Below are 23,363 nucleotides of genomic sequence, written 5' to 3'. Positions count from 1 at the left end.
ACAGTCACCATACGATGCAAGAGACAATAGTAATGCGCTGCTTTGATTTGGCCTACAGTGGAAAACGGGTAGATGTAAAGTCCCGTGAGTCACACGTAATTTACTTGCTGCGGAGCGTGTTGCCAGAGTGTATAAAAAGGACACAGTAATGCCCTAGCGCTCTTATAGGTTAGCGTTGCACACTCTTTCATAAACGACAGAAATGGTGACTAAAACCACATTAAAATTTCATTTGTACGTGATTTATTTGTTCACTATGTGCTTTGGGAACACTATTGATTTCCTCATGTCAACAGGCAGTGATTGTAAAATATCGCATTCATTACAAACAACAATGTCTGTACGCTGCAGCAAACGCACCGTCCAGGCTCACTACCTGACTTCCCGAGACCAAAAGCTATCTTTCACTAGTTGAGCCTGCAGGTGCCATAATGAATGAAGCCTTTTGGCCACATTAAAATAACTATTCTTTAATAATTAAGTCCGCGCATTTGAAAATACAAACTTTGATATATCAAGGCCATTTAAAATATATTCGATAGGCTTTACAGTTGATCCAACTGTAAAGTGTTTCATTGGAATAAACAAGAAGGCCTAATTCATTGCCTATGCATCATCTACGATATAATGCACCTTCACCACTGCCCCCAGGGGCGTCATCAAGATCACAGTCATCAAATGAAAGCTGTACAGTGACGCATGGTACAGTGCACAAGCCGGCAGCGATTTTTTTTTCCTTCCTTGGCGCTTTGCCCCTTCCACTTGTCTATCTGCGATAGGCTATAGCCGCTACCACGGTGCGGCCATTACTCAACCATATGGAATTAATGTCGTACTCCTACATCGCTATTGACCTGCCACTGATATGAGCTGGTTGACTTTCATGATGACAATACAACATTAAAAAACCATAATTTTCCCTGCACAGTACTCGTATCACAATAAATAGGCGATCAACTATCGCACAGCTGCTGCTGAAAAAATCAACCTTTCTGATAAAACTCGCATCAAAACCCACACTGCTGAAGTCTGGAATAGCGTGTAATACGCTCCATCAACCAATTGCTGGCAACGATTTACCTTTGAGCGAAGCAGAAAATGCTTTTCTCTTCTGGTCGTTAACTCAATAATTCTTGTTGAAAACAATTAAAATAATTTTTATGTTAGACTCGTTTTTGTTTACTAAACTAGTTGTTGCTTTCATAATACTTTTTCCTTGTCGAAAATTGTCGCTGCTGCATCTTCTGCTATACATCTGATAATGTTCGTCTTCCTCTCTTTCAATTTTGTTTTCGTTATTGTACGCTACATTTTTTATAAAGCAATGAGTATCATTATACTTCATTTTGTTTAAGTCTCGTTTGTTTGTTCGCTATTAACCACATGTATTTGTGAAACGTATGTCCATCATGTGAATCTAACGATATAAATGACGCCTCAGCCTCGTTCAGCCGTTCCCGTTTCGCTTATTTTTGTTGTTACAGGTGGCCAACACCATGTGTTTCTGGCCATTACTCTTTTGAGTGGCAGCTGGCGATGCTGAACTCATTCTAACCGGAATTCACCGTTTGCGATTCACTGTCCTATAGTGCAGTTGAAGGCAAGTTTGTCAGTCGTATTAATGCATTTTTATCTCCAAATGTTGCTTAGTTTACCCGTCATTCTTGTTGTAATCATTGCTTCCATTTACTTAAGCCTCACAAACTGCAACAACAACTGTGAGTAAGACGACGTCGCAAGAGAACACCTACGATTACCAACGCTTGCTATTTTATTCTGTTTTTGGGAAATGGCTCACTCAACGTACTGTCTCCGGTGATCAAATCGGGTTAGGTCGTTTCTGACGGCTACGCGATGATCCATTCCTTCGATGTCATCCACGGGGTTCGACGTTATGCATCTTCTAGAATACATCGGCTCGTGCAGTTTTACTGCCGAAAAAAACATTTGTAGCACTGCGACCCCTGTGTGGACCACGTTGCGACTCGACTGGAATTTAATGACACCGTTTTTGGTTTCCCTTGCCCTTACGATAAATTCCTCTGGCATGTCTATGTGTTGTGCTTTTTTATTACTCTGATCAACTCTAATTTTCTGACAAATTTAACTGTGTAATTTTGTTTGTTTTGTTATAGCGAGCCATTGTAGCTGTTCGGTTTTATCGCAACTTGAGTAGCTAATATCGCCATGTCGGTGCTTAAACTGTTAGATCTTTTGTTATTCGACCGTCTTGAATATCTATGTTACCTATCAATGTAATTGAATCATCAAAAAAAAAAAAAAAACAAATCAGTATCAACGTCTCGTGAACTCTCGTTTACGTCCTCCCTGTCTTCTATGGCTTCCTGAACCCCTATACGAAAAACGAAATGAGGCAATAAGGAGGAACCAAATCCAACATAAACGATTTTTGTGGGCAATTTCTTTCCAATTTTTTATTTTGTTATCTAAGCTTATCCTCATCGCTTTAGCCATCGAAAGAACACCAACGATGCATTTTGCTCCTTGTATTTGCGCACACAGAAGCGGCCGTAATTGGAACTATTTACCATTTGCGTCACCGCTGTCCAGAACGACTATACTAAGCTATAGCATTCCAACCCAGTGTGTATAAGGTACGGTAAAGATTAAAGCGATTTAAACAGCCATCATAATTGTAATAATGTAAATGCTTGAGATATTGTTCGCACGAGCGAGGAACGCACCATGATGACGAACGCAGTCCCTCTAATCGCCACGAACTGTTCCTAAGACTAATTCCCCAACCACCACTACGCTCTTCGACGGCGACGATGGCTGAACGACGTTTGTGCTCAGCATTTTGAAACAAGCCACACACATATACATACAATTACATAATAACGGCTATTATACTATATTAGTAGTAGTTACTCGCATCTAACTTTAATCAGCCTCTAGCTCTGCCATATAACGCACTTTTTCCTTCTCCTTGCTCCGTTCTTATAATGATTATTTTTATCTGTGAGTGTCGGCGGCAGTTGTTGCCTCCTGTGCAGCAAAGCTACCTACACCCTACACCCCCCCGCCGCCGCCTCTCCCCTCCTTATCTGCCTCTGACACATCGGCACTGTCGTAAAAGAACAATATCTCGCCGTTGTGTATCCATAGCCCGGCTATGCTGAGGGGCAAACAGCCACAAATAACTGATAACTATTTCTATGACTTTTTTTTCTTCTTTCTATCCCTTTTCTTAGCCATCTCTTTACCTGCCTTGTTCGTTGACGATCACTTTGTTACGCTTTGTAATCGGTTTGTGGACAATTGGAAGCAATGGAACGGTTAAACGATGGGTCGCTGCGGGCAGCATCACATCTTGCAGCTCTATAATAACAGTCAACGTAGTCAGCGGATTTAAAAAGGTGTTGTAAAGCAAACACGCCTGAGCTGATAGCACACGTACGCACAGTGGGCTTCAATAAAGCGACGTAGGGAAACAGTTTAAATTGGGTTACTGCCATTGAGCGTTCAACGCCTGCCTCGAATTAATTATTTTGTAACAATCGCAAATGTATCCAGGAGCTTATGTAATAACAAATAGGATCAATTTATACACTAACAAAAATGTAGAAAAGTCATTTTTTCACAAGGATTCACACAGGCATGGTAGAATAAAAGTGGATGTATTAGACTGTCACCTTCAATCAGTACCTCTCTACGTACGTATTTCCCTTATACTGACTACAAGCAGTCATCTCACATAATCGATTCCCCGCAGGAAGAACCAGGATTAACAAGAACAGTAGACCGCTACGCTTGCCGTAGCTGCGACACAAAAACAAAAGCAAACGGTTACAATATTGTAGGAGAGTAACGTGACTGTTTTTACTTCGAGGACAAAAACAACTGAATGGATACCTCCAACGCTTCTTCCTTAGCAGTGTAACCAGAACTGAAAAACAAGAACAACGTTTCGCGGAAAATACCGCGGACAAAAGTAACGGGACACAAAATTATCATTAACCAGTTACCCATTACAAACAGTTGCTAAGGTTACGTTTTGTAATACTGTTGAACCGCCTACACGCAAAGAGCAACACAATAATTAACTCTTTCTTCATATAGCATCAAATTATACATGTTATATAGCAAATTCGGTTAAAGCAATGTTAAAATTAAGTGACAAAGAGGAAGGCTGACGCCTGCAGCTGGATTTGGTCCACGAATCTCCTTCACATTACTCTTGAATTTGTTCATTCAAGACCACTTTAATTTGAGTGGTCGGAACGCCCATATTTAATAGGCCGCCGTGCGGTCTAGCAGCTTGCGCAGAAAACTTTTATCAAATAGAACCGCATACTAACATCCAGACGCGTTACAGGTGGTGCGGTTCCATATCACGTAGCAATGGTTCTACTACTATTATTTAACGTATCCACGTATATTCCTCATTCGAGCAGCCCCACTCGCGAACACAAAAACAGTTAATCATATTTAGCCCTCTTTTAACAACTACAGTAGCTACAGCAACGTATTGGAAATTAACAAAAGACACATTACCAAAAAGAAATGCGGCAAAGTTCGTGCGTCGAGCGGCGTTTTATTAGAATGGTTCAACCTAAATCACCCGCATGGTTTCAATGTACGGGCGTTATTCTATTGTAGTATAGTTGCATTAAGAACTGCTCGAGCTGTTCCAGGTGTTCATTCATAAACACCATCACCGCGTCCTTCGCTCGCTCGCAGATGGCGCTCTAACAATTGCAACAACTAGGAAAGTTCTTTTACCAATTAACGGAATCAAAATAGCATTCAAAATAGTCTCCATCATCACCGCCACCATTAGCTTACTTTGATTTCTACACTTTTCCGGTGACGAAGACATGATCAATCAAGTTCATACTACATCTCAACTTCCAGTCTGAAAAAACTTATTATAATTCAACTCATACCCCCTCGATTTCATCTTCCGAAGCCGCGTATCACTGCGGACACTTTGTTGGCGCATATTCGGGTCACATCATTCGGTTCCTCCAACTCTCCCACAACAGTTTTGTTGTTGCCGAAATAGAAAGAACATCAAGTTACTGGTCATGACACGATTGCGTATCCTCCACCAGCAAGTTTATGCCGTTATCCTTATCCTAGCTATAACAAAACATCATGTCTCGTTCTGTTACGTATTCGCACAGACAGCGTCGGTTATGGATTCCAGATTCTTCCCTTAAGCTTAGATCGTTGATTATCAGCAAAATTCCCCGGATCTATCGAGTTTATTATGAAAAGGATGTCCTCGGAACGGACAGAAGCTGTACAAATTCGACTAGTTTATTTCCACTATTATTCTTATTACTATACTTATTATTCTGCACTTCGTCTTCGCTCACGTTTATCCTGCAGGAGATCTAACTGCAGAATAAACGTGAGCGAACATTTGTCCCGCAGCAGTTTAGCGAAACGTTGTCGTCATTTTTCTTTTGTACTAAGGTTCGATTTCGGGCTATGTTTAATCATTTTTAGTCTATTAACTACCGTTCCGAGTGGCAGTGGCCACAAGTGAAGTTCGCCATCGGCGGCTGCCATCAGCCTGCGCTACAGAGGGATTTACTTCTGGTATCGCTCAGCCATTCGTAATGCTGTCGATGTCGTTCGTCTTGGTGATTGCCGCACTGCTCCAAATCTCTGTTTCGTCGTAAAAGACGACGCTTCCGTCGTCTTCTCCAGCGACCGTAAAGAAGAGTCGTTTCAGCAACGAAACGTTTCAGCGACGACTACGGCGGCGGTGAAAGCGGTAACAGCATGAAAATGTGGGCAATTGTCGAACCATCGAGCAAATGCTGCCAGCTTATGCCACTGACACAAGCACCAGCCTCAAAAGGATCAGCATTGCCAGCACACCAGCAGTCACTGTGGTAACAACTCTAACATATTGAGAATAAGAAAAAAGCAATAGACTGCGATCGTTACCAACCGCCAATGCGGCTACTTCTATTCCATTAAAACCACAATGGATATTCAATTCTCTTCGCGGTAGTGCCGACGCGCTCTGACCCGCTCTACTGATGTGACTTAACGTGAGTTGAATGCACTTGACGGGAGGGCGTTCAGCGCTCGTCCACGTTTCACTCAATTCATCAGATCGGCGCCATCATTCGTCGACGTCATCGTGACCATTGCCGCGTCAGTGCCAACTGAGTAATCTGTATACTGCAACTGTATGTGTTTATATATGTGTATGTGTATAAACGCAGATTTATCCGTTCTGTTGTATAGCTCGCAACATCGTCCTGTGCCACTATTATGATAGTAGATAGATGCTCGTAGTACCCCGCTCATACTGATTCTCTGTATCAAAGTGAAGTAGACGAACGGCAACGGTAGCTACAGCTGCCAAAGGCAATGATGTAACGTGGGCACATGTGTCGTGTGAGAGATACGCTCAGAGAGACTGCCATCGCGGCTCTTCTATCACTCTCCATATCGATGTCGATCACCATCGTACGAGGACATATCGAAGCGTATATGTGTAAGCATGTACAAGAGTAATAGTAGTATTATACATATGGAGACAACCATGGTTGATCCTTTTTGGATCCAAATCGTGGGTCAGCCTCAGACCAATGTCACTATGTATGAGCCCATTACGCATTTGTCTGTGTAGGTATGGTCGCCTTGACACCGTTTTGGTATTGTATGATAGGCCGTCCATCACTCTATATCGCCATTGTGGAGATCGAAGGCTCATCATATCGTCTTGTTGAATAGATGTGTTTTTTGAATACCGTTATAAATCTTTTCGTTGCAATTCCGTTACATAAGTGGAAGATTTTTTTGCAGTAGTGATATAACGTTACAAAAATTCGTACGATCTATTGTTATTGCTATTGCTATTATGTAAAGTCTGCGTGCAGGTGATGCACAGTGATCTGGGTGCAATCCAGAATGCACTTATCATTACTTCGAAATGACGTTGCACTCGGTGCTTCACAACAAAAATAAGCTTCATTCCGGATCAGCAGCGACTCCTTTGCACATAAATGACAAATAGTAACAACAGAAGCTACGCAAGTAGAATAATTTGTTTTTACCTTTAGTACCAAGCAATACATTACATGCTGTAGTTGTTTTTCTTTGCTGCAAAAAAACGACGAAGACTTCGACGGACGCTCACGGTGTAACAAACCGACAATCGACATCAATTATTAAGCTTGGTATAATAGCTTGACAATTCTGTTCGTGACATTTTTCTTAGAATCTGATCAAACGAAGCACAGAGCTGGCGTCATGTTTTTTTAAAGATGTATTTTTTTTATTTGCGTCACACAATTGCCGCCTGCCAGCGACATTGAAAGCCGTTCATGTTGCGTTCGGTAGCCAATGCCTTCAACAATTACCTAGGCAGATACGTACCGACATGCGCGCACGCGTGAACTGTTGGCACTAGTAGCAAAACCAGTGATATCATCTGCACACAATCAATCAGCCCCTCAGAACGACTGTGACAAACGTGAAAAGCAAAAAACATCCTCATAACAACGAATAGAAACGGTCGGCGAACAGCGCTGTCGGAAAACGGTAGAAAATCTCCTAAACAAAAAATTGTATCAAAAACCATTCAATGTAACGCTACCACAAAGTGTACATAACACGTTTCTTGAAAATGTCTCTATTCGGTAACCATAAAGGAGAGGAGCAGTCTCAATCCATTGCCTTGTCCACTGTTTGTTTAACGACTTTTACAGGTATTGCCCGCTTAATAATGCTCCAGCGTCGGTACGTTATGAAGTGCCTATCGATTATTAATTATTAGTCGTGCTATCAACTTCTGCTGTTAAACTGTAGCTACACGATCTAATGAATAACAACATTTAGAATTTAGAAAAAACACTAAATAACACTTATGGGCAACCTTTGCCAATGAAAACATTGCTATTTGAACGACTTAATTACTGCCTACGAACAATCAGAAAGCAACTGCTTTAGTTGGCCAATGGTGACCTAAACGTTTACATGTAAGCCATACACGTTTCGAATAGCTGTCATCAGCAAGAGCAATGGAAAATGCGATAAATCAGGAAAAAACAAGATTCAAACACATTTTACACAGCGATATTCTATTCTGCCATAACGTCAGTACCGTGGGATATTTTTAGACCCCGACTAGCGGCTGGACTTTATGTGAACGTTTTATTTAAATGCATCAATCACTCAGACTTAGACAAAGTCTAACAGAAACATATTCACGAGTTTCAGCCAAAAATATCACCAATCTTTTCTTCAGGCGTAATCGACATGTGAATAATATCCGCGCAAATATTCGTTTTAACGAGATGAACAGTTTTCAGCGGGCGCTGGAGCACAGCTTTCCAACAATGTACGAAATTAGTATCAGGGTGATTTGTAGATCGTGTCGGTAAATACATGTAGTGTAATATGTTGCTGTTCCCAAGAGGCAAATATCAACAACTGCTGAACACCTATAAGCAGCACCGAATGGTAGCAATGTGGTCGTTGTTCCTGACAACATAATAAATGACAATATTTCTTTAGGCGAAACTTTGTAAAGGCGTGTCTTTAAGGCACGCTGCCGTGCTCCCCCTCCCCCCGCCGCTGTTAACGAAAACGACGATGGAGTACTTTGGTCATGCATAACAATAGGACGGAGGCCCCTGCTAACTGCGGAATTGTTGTAGTCGCTTGTCTGAACCGGGAATGTGGTCATCTGATTGCTTGAGCCTGCTCACTGGGTCTTGTTAAGCGCGCGGATTGCTCCAAGGCCAGCGTTGGGTGTCCCCGTTGCTCAGCCAAATGGGTTCCACAGTGGAGTACTCGACGCGGTGTGCCTAGAGTACAATGGAACCGACATTACCGCCCGGTCTGAGAGGAGCCAAGTCAATAGAGATCGTGGAGGGCTGACCTTATTGGGGGCCTCTGTGCTGTCGAATGCTGGGGCAATAACACCAATATTACTGTTATAGCAAGCACACGCGAGGATGCACAGTCGTTGCTTGGTTCTTTACTTAAGAACTAACACTGCGATACCTCGCGTTTAGTTGTTTCCTCGAATAATTCTGCGGCGTGTTACTGTTTCTGCTTAACGAAACTAGCCATGCCATTAGAGGTTATGGCGTAATAGTTATTATAATAATAGTGATGAAAACATGAGCGATATCGCTCATGCTACACCACTCATGGATACAAGCGATCTTGCTGCATATTCGTGCAGCAAGATCTCTTGTATCCACCGGTTCAGGTATAGTTCAACTGCTTAAGCTACAATCAAATTATCTAACCGCCTACGATAATTTATAGATACCATCCATATCTCATGTGATCCGTTAGTGAAAGCATCCGTAGAGATCCGTCAAGACAAAACAACTAGAAAATGTTCTAAAAATATAGCTATCTGCTTTTTTCAAATCATTGTTTCAATTTGGTTATTCTTGAGGCTTATGTTGTTAATGGAACAGCCAAACACCCGCTGCAGTCCCATGTTGTTCTTTTCTAATAAATCGAAAAGAGCTGTCGCCCTCAGGCGCCGCCAGGTCAACCAATATCACCTTTCCTTCTGCTCTCCTTAGTTCGCTTGTTAAGTTCACTTGCTATCGCAGTAGTCTAAGCCTTCTCACGAAAGGTCTAGCACTCAGTATCATAATTATTTATTTATATTGTTGGCGGCGTTTTGTTTGCCCACCTATTTGGGAAGTCAGTTCCTCCAAGCAGCGTATTTACACTAGTATCCGCCGCATCTTAGACGGTAGAATTGCTCTTTGCTGTAAAAAGGGTTATTTGTACAATTCGTTGTTGTTGGTCGAAACATCCGGTCCTCATATGTTGTTGCTTTCGCTCACTAACGTTGAGGGTCCAGACGGAAGCCACATGAAAAATATTACATTGTATTGCATATCGTTAACGTTATTCTATGGATACCTATACGTAAGCGGTACTGTTACACAACGTTTCGCTCTGCCATTCAATTCACCAACCCACAACAGAGAACTACTAGTAAATGTATCAGGCGGTCGCACCGGGCCGATGTCAGTAGCGCAAATGGCGTCTAGTGCATTTTTCTTTTTGTCTCATTTTTTCTACTCTAGTTTGTGCGCGTATGTGTATGTATGTGTACGAGTGCTATGGCCTGCCAACGGCCCATAATATTCCCCAGGTTAGAATGGATTGCTCGCTGTTCCTTGTCGTCGTGATCAACGGTCGCTGACAGCTATAGCACTGATGTAACGCTAATGATGATGATGACGACGACAATAACTTTTAAACGTAGGGAAGACTAAATGATCAAAGAAGGCTATATAGTGAAACAAAGGTCATTTCCTTTTGTTATTTTCACTTTTCCACGAAAAAAACGCATCATTACGTTTACCAATGACAATAGCTATTTTGTTGACAACAGATTGACACTGTTGGCTCGCGGTAGAACAGCGCTCACAACTGATCATCAAGGGCAACTACTTTAAGACGGTCAGAACTAAGAAAAATATCACAGTATACCCTAAAAGACGTGGGCGCTACCCGCTACAGCGCTGAAGTGTCCGTTTACTATGAGAGGAAAAATCGAGGTCCAGTGCGAGAGCACGAGATAGTGTGTGTCAGATGAAGACACGCTATGAAGAGCCATAACCAAATAAAAAACAACAGCCTCTTTTTCAATAGACAATAAACTCAAGCGGTAGCACTGCGATGGCGGATACTGTGGCCAGTAGGTTAATGCCAGTCGAGAAAGAGATGCGAACCATTTGTGTGGTCGAGCGCGGGTTTCGGGCGCTTCAAGAAGCCCGGTCACAGTACGCACTCAGTACTGAACAAAACCAGCCGCGCCAGCGAGTTTGAGGAGCTGTGCAAGAAGGCCGGCTAAACGCGACACTGGACGCGAAATCGTGTCCCTTATGCGCATTGTTCATCCATTTTGTTCATCGAGCCAGAGTAAGGTAGTCGCTGTAGAAGTAAAAATAAATATTTTGCATGAGACCTAATTAGATGATGATCATCACGAACGGAATCATAACGATGATGTTGACGATGACGTCTGTGTACATGCTGAGAAACAAACGACAAATTCGATGATGACGGGAAGGACGGCAATGACGAAGGTGGAAAAACTAACATACGTCTAAAACAGTTCATTAGCGGTGCGTAACTCGACGGTCTCGAGGCTCAGAGCGATTGTCCATGATAGACTGTGGATGACTGCTCCTAATAGCAAGCACACAGCAATCGCGACTCAGCTAAGACTATCAGTGCACGCTGATGCAGGCGCATCTAATCGCAATGCGTGCTATTGGATGGAACGGGTAAAGGAGAAACTCTTTGGGGTGAGAGAAGGGAACACAGTAAATCGCTGTTGGTCAGTCGTCGATAAATCGATGCCTTTTTACATTTATCGTAGGTTTAGAAAACGGACTATTCGAATAAACTGTGACTATACCATTTCAGAGTATGATTTCGAATAGCATTTTTATAGGTAAAGATAAAAGCCAGATATTAGCTAAAGCTTACGATTCAGTATTTTCTCTGCCGTATTTCATATTTTGACATGTTTCTATGCTACAGAAAATCTCAATACGTGTGTGTCATCAAACACCGCGCTTCACATGATCAGGCTTTTCAAGCACAGTTTTCACAGGCTTCTTTGACCAACCAGCTCATGCTGTTTACTTCTTCATCGTGGACGGTTTTTGACAATGCCTGTTTTACTTTCGCTGAGATTTTTTACAGAATGTTCGATGATTGGATTACTTCCACCAGTTAAATCGTGTTTATTGTTACTGGCGTATCAAATCAAAACGTAATTGTCGTATAGAACGATAATCTCGATATACAATACATAGCGTAACACGAGTAGTGGAACTATCCAGCTTAGTGGTGGATCAATCCATGTGACTGGTTAGGCAAACGGAATCAAAAATCAAACAAAAATAGTCATCTGTTTGTTTTAGCTTATTGAAATCCCGACGGCTTTTATCACAACTTAAAAATATAAAAGAAAACAACTCTTACCATGATGGCTACCTGCAGTCGTGTGCTTCTTTTTAAGAATGTTGCCATTTCGCGCATCGTTACGGCATACGCACCATGGCCCAAACTTGGCCAGGGAATAGTCCAAAGGCGAAATAAAGGGCAAAGATTGCTTATAAAGTGCACAGAGCAGGCATTTTTTAAGCTTCCTCACTAACCAAATGTGGAAAAAAACCACAGGTAGAAGGATGTCTTTCAGAAGTAAAGGCGAAGGGGATCGATCAGGTATTGATAGCTCGAAAACCTAAAAAGAATTATGCTGACAAGACGTAACACGGATAATAACTGAATGGGCCTGACCTGACAACGAACTAAAACAACTGAACTGAAAATAATAACAACTGCATCAATTGACCGGAGAATTTGCCTGTGTCAAAGACAGTGCCCAAAGGTGAACTTAAGGCCAGAGACGGTGGTGACGGCGAATGTCGAGGTAAGCGGTGCCCACTAAAAGTTGGCTATGGGAACCGGTCAAGGGTGAGAAATGAGAAGGAAAGGAAGATATACAGAAAAACGAGGGGAAAAAGATGGCAATATTGTTTTCAAAACGCAGCGGGAAGGGTAGACAGGCGCAACCTACAGGAATGACAAACGGTAACGGACAACTTCATGAAATTATAATTTCAATTATTTCGCGCAATAATTTTTGAGAGACCCGAACAGATTCGTATGATAGGTACCTCTAGTTCATGAGCACAAAAAATATCGATATTTATCATATAAACATATAGAACAAGCAACGCTTTTTGAAATTTAGGACCCGAAATTGGTAATATTGTTAAACTTTCGTGGCGTGGGTGGCACCAGCGGACCAGACAATTGCATACAAACAACACTATGTAGGTGAAATTAAAAGATATCAACTAATAATGATAATAATCACTCAAGTAACTCAAAGAGCACTAAAGGATGGTACACTATAGTCAATATTTTGCCAACAATAGATGATGGCTGAATGAGCGATGCGATTAGCCATGACGACTGTCAGGTATGAATGTTTCTTCTAGCTATGAATCCTGTTCGCTTACAATTAGTTTTTTCTTTTTTTTATAACAAGTGCCATCTATATTGCACTTCATCGTAATAAGTACATCGTTTAAATGCTTATCATTCAAAAGTTACAAACAAAAACAGAAGCGGCCAAAACAGAAGGCGCCCAGTAAATTAGAAAATCGTAAAATTATACAATATTGAAAATAGGTCACAATATTGGATATAATGTATTGATACCGACCGAGTCAGCCACTCTAATTTTTTAAGATAACTCATGTCATGAGTTAAGCGCATGAATCAAATGTGGACGAGAAACGACATATCGCATGTCGATGCTCTCAGATATCAACCAATTCGAAGAGCGTTGAACCATCATCGTTAACTAAGACGTTGCGCGTAAGCCTGGGTAACCTGATAACAACAAAAATAAAGATTTACAACTGTAAAATAGTTGTCTCGTAATGTAAATTATCTACCGCACTGTAAGTTGAAAAGATTTCATGTCGTAATGGTCTCTTTCCGTCTCTGTTTAAATTGTCATGCACTAGAACCAATGCAGCATGTGTGTTTTACATGTCCGATTGCAATGGTTCGACCTGGTTCTGTTTTTGTTTTCACTGCTAACTTCTACATGTTGTGGCCCATCGCTATTGTTGTAAAATAAGAGACCATTTATACTCGATTCCAAAAAAAAGTGTCCATGTATTCATGCACAATCCTGCCTGGCGAACAAAGCGGGTCGCTCTTGAAAAAAGAATCATTCTACCGTACGTTATAAAAAGGATATTTCGGAGCATCACATTGATTGCGACCTAGAAAGAATGTACAGCATATATTTTCAGAAGGTCAAAAAGCCGTCGCTGAAGTTTTTCCCTTTACTATTGAAGACTATTTTTAGAAACATATGATCACGCTTTATGGTCGCGTGCGATTAAACAAATTACAACGAAAAAAAAAAACAATCTAACTGGCCTCCCCCTACGTCAAAGATCTCGTGCGCTATGCACAGCCCTAGCTATAAACCCCCTTTTAACACCTCTCCTAAATTCAGTCAGAACGATAGTAGCAACGTAACCTTTTACGGTCGTCGCAATCCTCTGCCACAAAAATGTTCAAACATTGGCACACATCCAATCGATTACCACGTTTCCATATCAATGGGCTAATATAGGCAGTCATTATCTAATAAGCAATGTATTATCGGTAAGTATTACTCTACTCACTTTTCCATGCGTATCGTATAGGGGGCGTTGTATCCACACGATGTGACAACACTGCTGAGGGTGCTTGCCCCTCTGTGAACTCGTCTAGCCCAGCCAGACATCTCACAATGACCACTACCACAGCTAGTTCTACTACTGCCAACTACGTCTAGCACGATTCTGTAGCGTAACTCTTCCGTGTTTCCTCGATCTCGGGGTCTCACTGTATCTCTTCAAAGCGTATTATCCACAACACTCCAATCGTCGCCGTAGAGCGATACCTACTCTGAAGTTGGTGACACTACGGCCACTAGTTCTTCGTTCCGTCTAGTGATACGCCACAGTTTCCTGTATTTGCTGTTTTACTGCTGTTGTTGTTATATTTGTTTAGTGTCGGTTCCGAGCGCGTACTGACTGATTCACAAAACAAACGCGTTAATCCTCTTGATTCTCAATTTAACGACCTCTACGTGGCGAACGTTTTTGGGTTCTACTAGACCCAAATGAGACTCAAAATGATATAGCACTTGTAATACGCTTCCGTTTTCGTTACTGATGCTTCGTTATGAACACGACGGGCCCCATGGATAGGCAAAACAGGCTTCAGTGAAACTTTAAGAACCTATGATAATAAAATGTTATTCCGATCTGTGGTAGGAGTCAGAGATATGGTAGTCGACAGATAGCCGTCACGTAGAAAGTTGGTTACCTACAATGCCGGATAATAGCACGAAATGACGCTTTTTCATTTAATTTTATTTTTATTGAAGGAATAACGCAGTGCTGTTAGACTACTCCGGCGATTTTTTTTTTGTTGTTGTTGTTATTGTCTTCGTTATTCTTATTGCTATAGGTTGGGAACGACTGTAACAGGTGTAGCTGTTTAGCAACAGGAAGATTGCAGTCGTGACTGACTCTGAGCCATCCATGCGTATACGACAACCTGCCTCCAGGCCACGTTCACAAAATAATTGTCAGCAAAAATAACAGTAAGAGAGCCACACTCACGGCGTACCCGATCATTATTAACACCTCTTTTTTTCATTCATTCGGTGATAATTGCAAGCCTCAAGAGATATTCTCAATACGATGTCGATTTTAATATATTATGTTTGTTACAATTAGAATTAGAGATATCTCAGGCAGTACGGAGATCAAGGCCCGCGCGCACTTCCTGCGATTTGATTGTTGCTAATCTGGAAAAAGGTGATGACGTTAATATAAGTTAGAACGTCAACTGCTAAGACGGGTGTAGGTAAGAAACGAGGAAGGATCGTTGATTGGCCACAGTCTGCTCAACTCCTTTCCTGAGCGGATCTCCTGCCACACCATCACCCAACAGCGTGTTGTAGCTACCGTCAGAAAAATGGCTCGTACAAAAAGAAACAACTTCACAATAACATGCGCACATACACACGCCCCAAAACAACCAACAAATTAGCGACAGAACGACGGCTCGATAGTGCTTGGTAGCGTCGTCACAACACGCAGACGCGTCCGCGAACAGGCCACTTCTTAAGTTGAGCACCAGGCAACCCGTGAATAAAGCACCGCCACACAGTGGCCAATTGAACTGAACCGAACGGCGGCCACACGCCCAGCCGCAGCTTTCTACTCTTCAACAACTGCTCGAACAGCAGCAACACTAGCACCAAAATCAACCACTCTCAGCGCCACCCACGGCTCGCTGTTCGCGACTTGCGACGACCGCAGCTTCTACGCGTGTCGTCTCCCTCTTGTACGGCGGCGGCAGCTGCGGGCGCGCGTCAGTGAACCGCTGCAGCGATATGGCGCGGGCGATGATGCAGTGACTGGCTTCGTCTTGCCGTCGCCGTGACTAACCCTGCTGCAATTGCAGCTGCAGCTGCTGCTGGCAGCCGCCGATGCCGTAGCGCCAACACAAAACGGTACTAACCAGACGACGAAGCGAAGACAACATGGCGGAAGCAAAATCAATACGGCGGCCAACAGCAGAACTACTGATCAGACCATCAACCCCACCCACACGCCACCGGCAACGAGATGCTGGGAAAGGGTAGCGTCGTGAAGAGTGGGCGAATGGATGCGTTCGCTGATGCCGCCAGGGACAGAGCGAGTAGCGGGCGTCCAGAAAGAACGCGCAAATATTTAAATCGTTGCTTTTCATATTGAGACTATGATGTTGGTAATGATGACAACTGGTTAGACCGTGAGATAAAAATGAAGACATAGGAAAAATGGCTTGTTGTTGTCGGCCAGAGCTGAGAGAAGATGAAAACCGTTGCTTTGTAGCTTGAAAGGCTGCAAGAGATGTTCGGCAAGAAAACGGGTAAATTAGCGGGAGAGCCTGATTGCTTGATTCGATTTTGGATTTGGCGCGTAGCGCTGCCCGGTATTTAGAACAGACATTATAAAGTTTTTGTTCGTTAGTATTGTTGGGTTGCGGTGAATTTTTGCGCATCTTTTGCAGTACGTGATATGAAATCTATACGGTGACGCTAAGCTGTTGGAGCAGCAGAAGACCCAAAAAGGTCCCTTTTTTTGGGCAAAGACAACTGAGCTGGAGTTGTCGGTCCTGCACTCTTTTATCGTCTTCTTTTTTCTTCAGAGAACCTATCGTTGTGAACTGTCCAAACTCCGATCAAGGACCCATTCGAGCTCTGTGTTGTACTGGGACCTTACAAAGAGCAAGGCACAGCTGGCATCTAGGACCTGAGAGCCTGTGAGTTGAACTAGGTCTAAAGTTCAAGCGACTCTTTGCAAACAGATGGTGAGTTCAATTTTGTGTAGGTCGTTGGGCGATCGGCTGACCTAATAACTGGAGAGACTACTAATACGTGGTGCTGTGTCAGTGCCCATTTTTATGGTACTTTCTCTGAAAGCAACGAATTATTAAAACTAACCTGTTTAAAGCACGTTGTGAAATTTCAAGTGTAAATCATGTTATAGAAGTGATCATATCAGCCAAAAAAAAACATAGGAAAAGGATAATTAAACCAAAAATTCCATAACAGTTCTCAGTTTCGCCAATCAGATACTCTTCAGTGAATCCAAAAAACGACCTGAATATTACAGAAACTTCCTATAACGCCCTTCATTTCCTATAGATCAACCTAATTTTAATCCAGCTATGATTAAATCGCGAATGCAAACGAGATACGCAATTTGACATATTCAACGAGCTGGTATCATTTATTACTGTTCGAAATGGACATGTCAAAAACGGACAACCCTATACATTCAGATATTAGTTATGTGCGTACCCTTGAGGAATAGTGGGTAAACTGGGCGCAAAGATGACGTTATTAAAGACAAAGCGATTTTTTGATGAAAAAATAAAAATAGACAGTCGTGATTCTTTATTCAATATTGGTAAGAACTAATTGAGGTCCAGTAATACTGGAAATATGTCGTGTCAATAAATACGGAATTGCGTTAGCCTTTCGAAACAATAGCCTTTACGATACTCAAAATCCTTTCTATATCTGGTTTGACCAACCCCTTTGACGGTCTAGATAGAAGCATCGATATTATGATACCTCTCGTTGCTTTGGTTTTCTGACTACCTTAAGTAAATTCGATGTTACCTAGCTTTTTTTCAGCTTTCATCGTTTACAAAACGTTCCCTTGCCGTCCAGTAACTAAAACACAAACTAAGATTCGTGCAAAGGTACTTCCAACAATCGACTTCATTCGGTTGTTGTATGTCGTTTCTAGTATTTGTAGAAGTAATTTTTGTGTCATGCTCGTTGCGTTTCCTGCGCTGGACGCGTGCGCTCAACCATATAAAATCTTACTTTTCTTTCACTCAATCTGAAACAAGTTTTTTTGTATATTACCCTCCTCTGGTCGAACCTCTAAATTCGGAACTCCTTTATTAAAAAAAAAATGTACCCCCATATATCTGTAAATCCAGTACAGTCTGAAACAAATTAATTCTGCATGTGCATTCAATTTACTTGCAATTCCCAATCCTTGTCGCTGCCTCGACTGTATTTACTTATCTGTAGAGTTGGCTCGGTCGTCCAGCTGTAGCGGGCCATGGCGAGCGAGACCTCGCTCGGGAGAGGACGTCGCGTTTACGACAGGCAAAATCAGTGTATCGAATGATGATATTTATTTAGAACATCGCGCTGCCGTTTGTCGTCTAAAAAGAGAAATAACCAACAAAACATTTCTGACAAGAATTAGCTGCAATTAGCTAGGATTGTTCGTGGACCTCTATTACTTACATGGTGCTGCTGTTACTGGATAGCAGAAAAGCGTTTGACGGCTGTGTTTGGCGGGCGAGTGTCGTGATTGGAGGGGAACGTTTGTCTGGCTCGACAAAACTATGAATTCTTCTTTTTCGTATTTTATTTTTCTAGAGTGTGGTATACGACAATCCAATTGCGAGGTCGGACGAACGAGGCTGACAAGCTAGATGCAGCGGATTGACATTGTCGTCGTCGTCGTCGTCGTGAACTCGATTCAGAGAGCTGTTCAGTTTGTGTTGACTGATGTGAGGGTTAAGAGCAAGAGCCGTGGGGTTCTTTGACTATCGGGTGCTGGCTGCCGCCTTGCTGGCTAGCTGGCTGGCTAGCTGGCGATCGTCACAATCACCGCAGAGGGCAGTAATGAAATCAGAGGAGATATACGGGTCGTCCGCTCTCTCGTAATTTTTTTGTGTTGGCTCAACGTGACAACACTTAGGGAAACCGATTCGCTCTTTGATGTATAGGATGATGCGGAGTGACGATAGCAATAGTACGTTGTTGCTGCTCGACGACGATGAGGACGGCGGCGAGACTCCGAGCTCTGGCAATGGTAGTCCACGTCCATCCCCGTACTATTATGGAAAGCTACCTTTGTTTTTAGAGCACGGCAACAATATCAGCGGCGGGTGATTGTGAGAGATTTAGGTAGCTGGAAGGCCTGACGCTCACTCGTTTGAGTAAAATCTACTAGCGTACATTTGGTAGTGCCTTTCGAGCGACCGTGCAGGTGACGGCGCGCCACAAAAGTGGCAGCTGAATCAACGTCGGCGAGAACGACGGTGCAGACGGCGACGAAGCTGAAGGAGGTGAAGATGGAGTTTGATCTGGCGCTTCAGGGCGCTGGTTCGTTCGGGCTGTATCAGAAGCTTCTACTTGGCTTCCTGGTTTTGCCGGCGGGTATGTTTTGCGCGTTTGTCTACTTCTGCCAATATTTTATTATTTTGGTGCCGCATAAATTTCATTGCAAGTTACCTACGAATCGGAGCCAAATAGTGGCATCGAATTTGACGTACGAAGCGGCAAAACGAATTTTCATACCGGCTGACGATCAGTGTCATCTATTTGAATACGAGAATGCAACATCGGCGCTGTACAGCTTACAAGAGCCATTACGAAATGCGACCTGTAACGAATACACGTTCGAGTTCAACGAGCTCTACCCGACAATCGCGACGGAAATGTTTCTCGTTTGTGATCGTGGCAAGTATATTTACGTGATTCAAACACTGTTCTACGTTGCTTTGTCTATGGGTGCTATTATCTTCGGCATCGTTTCCGACCGCTTTGGTCGGCGTTCTTCGATCATTTGCAGCTATTGCTTAGCTGCCACTGCTGGCCTACTGTGCTCAATGGTCGATGTCAACATCGTATCGTTTACGCTGTTCCGTTTTCTTGTCGGACTCTGCCTGCTGCCGCTATCTGAGGACCCGTACGTTCTCGCTCTCGAGTACATCGGGGCAGAACACCGCACTTCGGCCATCGTCTCTTGGGCAGTATCATACATCCTGTCGTCAATGGTCGTGCCCTGGGTAGCTAAAGGTTGTCATAATTGGCGTCTTTTTAATGTTGTTATGTCTGTCCCGCTTCTGTTGCCGGTCCTCCTTATGAACTTCATACCGGAAAGTGCGAGCTGGCTCCTATCTAAGCACCGGGACGCCGAAGCGGTTGATGAGCTGATCACTGTAGGAAAATGGAATGGCAAAGAGGTGCCAACCGACCTCGAGCTGCGAGTTGAGGACGCCGAACAGTTCTATAACGGCAAAGGAATCACATTACTTGAGTTAGTTGGCACACCGACGATTCGAAAGCACACCCTTCTTCTGGCCGCTTCATGGTTTCTCACCTATCTTGTGTATCACTCTGTGATTTTTAGTACATCATTTATCGGTACGGATATTTATTTGTCGTATACGTTAGGCGCCATGGTCGAGCTGTTGGCTTTGGTGTTCGTCATGTTTTCGGTGGACGCAGTTGGGCGAAAATTGCCTATGATGGTGTCCACAACAATGACGGTAATTACAAGCCTATGCGGTTTATTCTTTTTGCATACGTCACCGGAAGTCGAAGAAGTGTATGCTCGTGCAAGATTAGCCCTGCTACTCCTGATGCGGGTAGCGATAACGACCCACTATGATATCATGCTACAATATGGTGCCGAAGTCTACCCGACAATTCTGCGAGGTCGTGGACTAGCCGTCTTGCGGTTTGCGGGGACCCTCTCGTTGTACATATCACCGACGCTCGTCTACACTGCCCAGGTTAACATGGTGTACCCCATCATCATCTGTGGACTACTTAGCGCTGTTCTGGTCATCCTGACTTTATTTTTATGCGAGACCCGGGGCTTGCCGTTGCCGCAGACGATCGAGGCCGCCGAACAACTCGGCAAGGGCGAGCCATTACTGGGGTTCATGTGTGCCTGCCTCGAAAGAGTAAAAGGTAGGGCCACTGAAGACGAACCTGATCAGGGTGAGGGAGAGGTCGGCGAAACAAGGCGCAATGGCACAGTCTCGAGTGATGGACGAACATCTGAAGAAGACGACAAGTGCTAATGATTACAATAACATGCGCCTAACATCTATTTATCTATCATCAGTTTATCACCTGCAACGTTTCTGTGCGAGTTCTTTATGCATCCTTTTACGGATGTGTTCATTACCTGTTTATATATTTTAATTTTTCATACATACATGAACATCAGAACGAAAACCGAATCAAAGTTTAGAATTTATTCGGTACTTATCTTGATGTGACCACAACAACAATCCGACATCCATGGGTAAACTTCTCTCATTGTTTTCCGAAAATTAACTTGACAATAATATAAATAAAGGGTATGTTTAAATGGAAAAAGAAGATACCGGGATACTGAATGTTGAATAAAGAATGGCAAAATAACTAACCATCGAAAAGCTTCGTTGACGTGACTGTTAACCAAACTTGTTGACAGTTGAAAGTGAATTGATGTGCTCATAATTCGTTGAACACATATGATACAGACAGACAGAAAAAAATCAATCTACGCTTATTTGCGCCAGGGACAAGCATCCACACACACGCTCATTTTTCAGTTTGAGCGGCCCGTCAATGACGATGATCTTTTGAAATCGCGAACAAATGGCGTATGTAATATATATCACCTAGATACATATATGTATTTTATAGATGAAGTGTTATATCGCTATATTATTGCATAATTTTGTGCCTGAACGAACGGACCTTATGATAAGGTAAATAGTGTGACGACGGCTCGAATGAGTTGTTAAGTCGTACGAAGGAACGAGACAGACTGTCAAAGAGAGAGGCGATAAAACAGAAAATGATTACTACTTCATAAGCGGACGTGTTCATCGATGTATAGCTATTGGCTGTGTGTGTGTGTAGATTGCAACCTAGTGAAAAGGCATCTGCGCTATGGCGTACGACAATGGACCAATGTTCAAAACCGCCAATCCAATTCGCTGAATACTCCTTGTGCCTTTATATATGCAAGATTGTGACGAAGATGAAGAGATACAGTAAGGAAGTATACACATACCGTGCCTCATATTTATCTATTTATATTTGCAGTTATTGACCAAACAATTTAACACTAGAAGGACAGCTATAATACGAATGGTACCTTTAAATAGTTATTTTCTATATATGCTAGATTCTAGATAGATTTCTATATATGCTGTGAATATTTACCGACCAAAATAGATGTTCTATTGGTGTCTAAAAACTAGTAAGAACAATAAGTGTAAAGAAGTAAGGAAAATAGACGCAAACACTAATGAATATTAGTGCATGCATAGTTATATCACTATGTAGAAAAATAACAGATCCTGCAATTTGCTAGGACTAGTAAATTAAGAAAAGAAAAATAACGACCTGCTTCTGTTAGACATAGCAAGGACAAAAAGGCGATTAATCAAATGTTATTATAAATAATAAAATGTGATGCGATTTGTCGTCGATGTATCATTGTCTTTCACTATGCATTATATTTGCAGTTAAAATCACGCAGCTAAATTTGGCTAGAGTTGTTCGCGATGCTTCTGATTGAAAAGGACAACATGTGCTACACAGCCTGTGTGGATAAAGTGAGTTTTTTCAAAAAATTCTAACTACTTTCAAAGGCCCTAATTCTTGACACGATCGGTAAATACATAATGCGAGTGGAGTCACTTTACAAGATGTTCTGTAGATGAACGCTGAAAACAATGCGTGACTAGCAGATCAGCGTGGGGTGCCATGATATGACCTAGTTCGGAGCGCAGTTCCATTAGCTACAATCACGATACGATTATAGTCCGTATGCTATGTCTAAAATTAAGGGGTTAGGTCGTAAATTACGGCACGATGTTCCAAAATTGGTCCAAAACAGCCGTCTAATACGAAATGTGATTTCGCTACAAATGAACAAGTAACCGGGAGTAACGTATAGCGAACCAACGCAGACGTGAATTCGGCGATGCAGTTTCGTTAGCGAGCTCTTCAACGAGAACGGGAAATTCATTTAGGAACTATTCAGATCGCATAACACCGCCGCGAGATCAAAGGTTGAGGTCGGTCACGTTAAACAGCGCCGAATATTTCATACAAGCTTTGAGAATTTGGCAAGCTGACTTTGTCGTCGACTTTTCTTGTTAGTACTGCTCGAGCCATCAGGTCTATTGGGCCAACGATCTGATAAGGCCGCTGCTCGGTGTTTATGCACCTCTAACTTCGCTTTGAGACGATTCAACGCTTTGTCTTTTAGTCCGCCCGAAACGGAAGTTCCAAAATTCTACTGCCGACGTATATGTCTATTTGAAATCCGATAGAGGCCTAACGAACAAGAAATAGCTGTAGTAGGAAATCTAAGACAGGGAAAAAAGAAACTATTGGTGAATCATTTTGATTCACTTCCTTGGAACATTTGGAACGTGTAGAGAGCTCACGCGTATCTGAGGATCGGGTT

The 23,363-nt window shown here is 42.6% G+C and overlaps 3 protein-coding genes and 1 long non-coding RNA gene across 12 annotated transcripts in view; 2 read left to right on the top strand and 2 right to left on the bottom strand.

The window, feature by feature from the left end:
• Positions 1-16,008, bottom strand: part of RhoGAP71E (Rho GTPase activating protein at 71E) — a 71,325-nt gene extending 55,317 nt beyond the window's left edge. The window contains exons 1-2 of one of the 3 annotated variants that reach the window (XM_086981641.1): positions 14,205-16,007; positions 13,223-13,392 (exon numbers count right to left, since the gene is read on the bottom strand). In XM_086981641.1, the coding sequence (XP_086837767.1) occupies positions 13,223-13,275 (53 nt within the window). In that variant the 5' untranslated portion in view covers positions 13,276-13,392; positions 14,205-16,007. Of the gene's footprint in view, positions 1-13,222; positions 13,393-14,204 lie in introns of all 3 variants that reach the window. The other 2 variants (XM_022792150.2, XM_022792148.2) reach the window with 2 other exon arrangements.
• A 162-nt stretch (positions 16,009-16,170) lies between these two features.
• LOC111244760 (GTP-binding protein Di-Ras2-like) overlaps positions 16,171-23,363 on the top strand; it is an 85,776-nt gene continuing 78,583 nt past the window's right edge. For 3 of the 7 annotated variants that reach the window (XM_086981653.1, XM_086981655.1, XM_086981656.1), the window contains exon 1: positions 16,171-16,932. The gene's annotated coding sequence lies outside the window, so the exon portion shown is untranslated. Of the gene's footprint in view, positions 16,933-22,413; positions 22,504-23,363 lie in introns of all 7 variants that reach the window. The other 4 variants (XM_086981658.1, XM_086981657.1, XM_086981660.1 and 1 more) reach the window with 2 other exon arrangements.
• Positions 17,489-23,363, bottom strand: part of LOC147757408 (uncharacterized) — a 70,144-nt gene continuing 64,269 nt past the window's right edge. Inside the window, exon 4 of the long non-coding RNA XR_015322301.1 lies at positions 17,489-18,309. This is a non-coding gene — a long non-coding RNA (uncharacterized LOC147757408). The remainder of the gene's footprint in view (positions 18,310-23,363) is intronic.
• Positions 18,305-22,377, top strand: LOC111244759 (organic cation transporter protein-like). The gene has a single exon (XM_086981645.1). The coding sequence runs from the start codon at positions 19,231-19,233 to the stop codon at positions 20,968-20,970; it is 1,740 nt and encodes a 579-aa protein (XP_086837771.1). The 5' UTR covers positions 18,305-19,230; the 3' UTR covers positions 20,971-22,377.

Source organism: Varroa destructor, unplaced genomic scaffold (assembly GCF_002443255.2).
Source record: "Varroa destructor unplaced genomic scaffold, Vdes_3.0 BEIS01000002.1, whole genome shotgun sequence".
NCBI lineage: Eukaryota > Metazoa > Arthropoda > Arachnida > Mesostigmata > Varroidae > Varroa > Varroa destructor.
Note: the sequence above shows the minus strand (reverse complement) of the source record. Positions and strands in the feature narration are given on the sequence as shown.

Coding starts and splice junctions, on each gene's coding strand:
- LOC111244759 (XM_086981645.1), top strand. CDS start 19,231: ATGGAGTTTGATCTGGCGCTTCAGGGCGCTGGTTCGTTCGGGCTGTAT.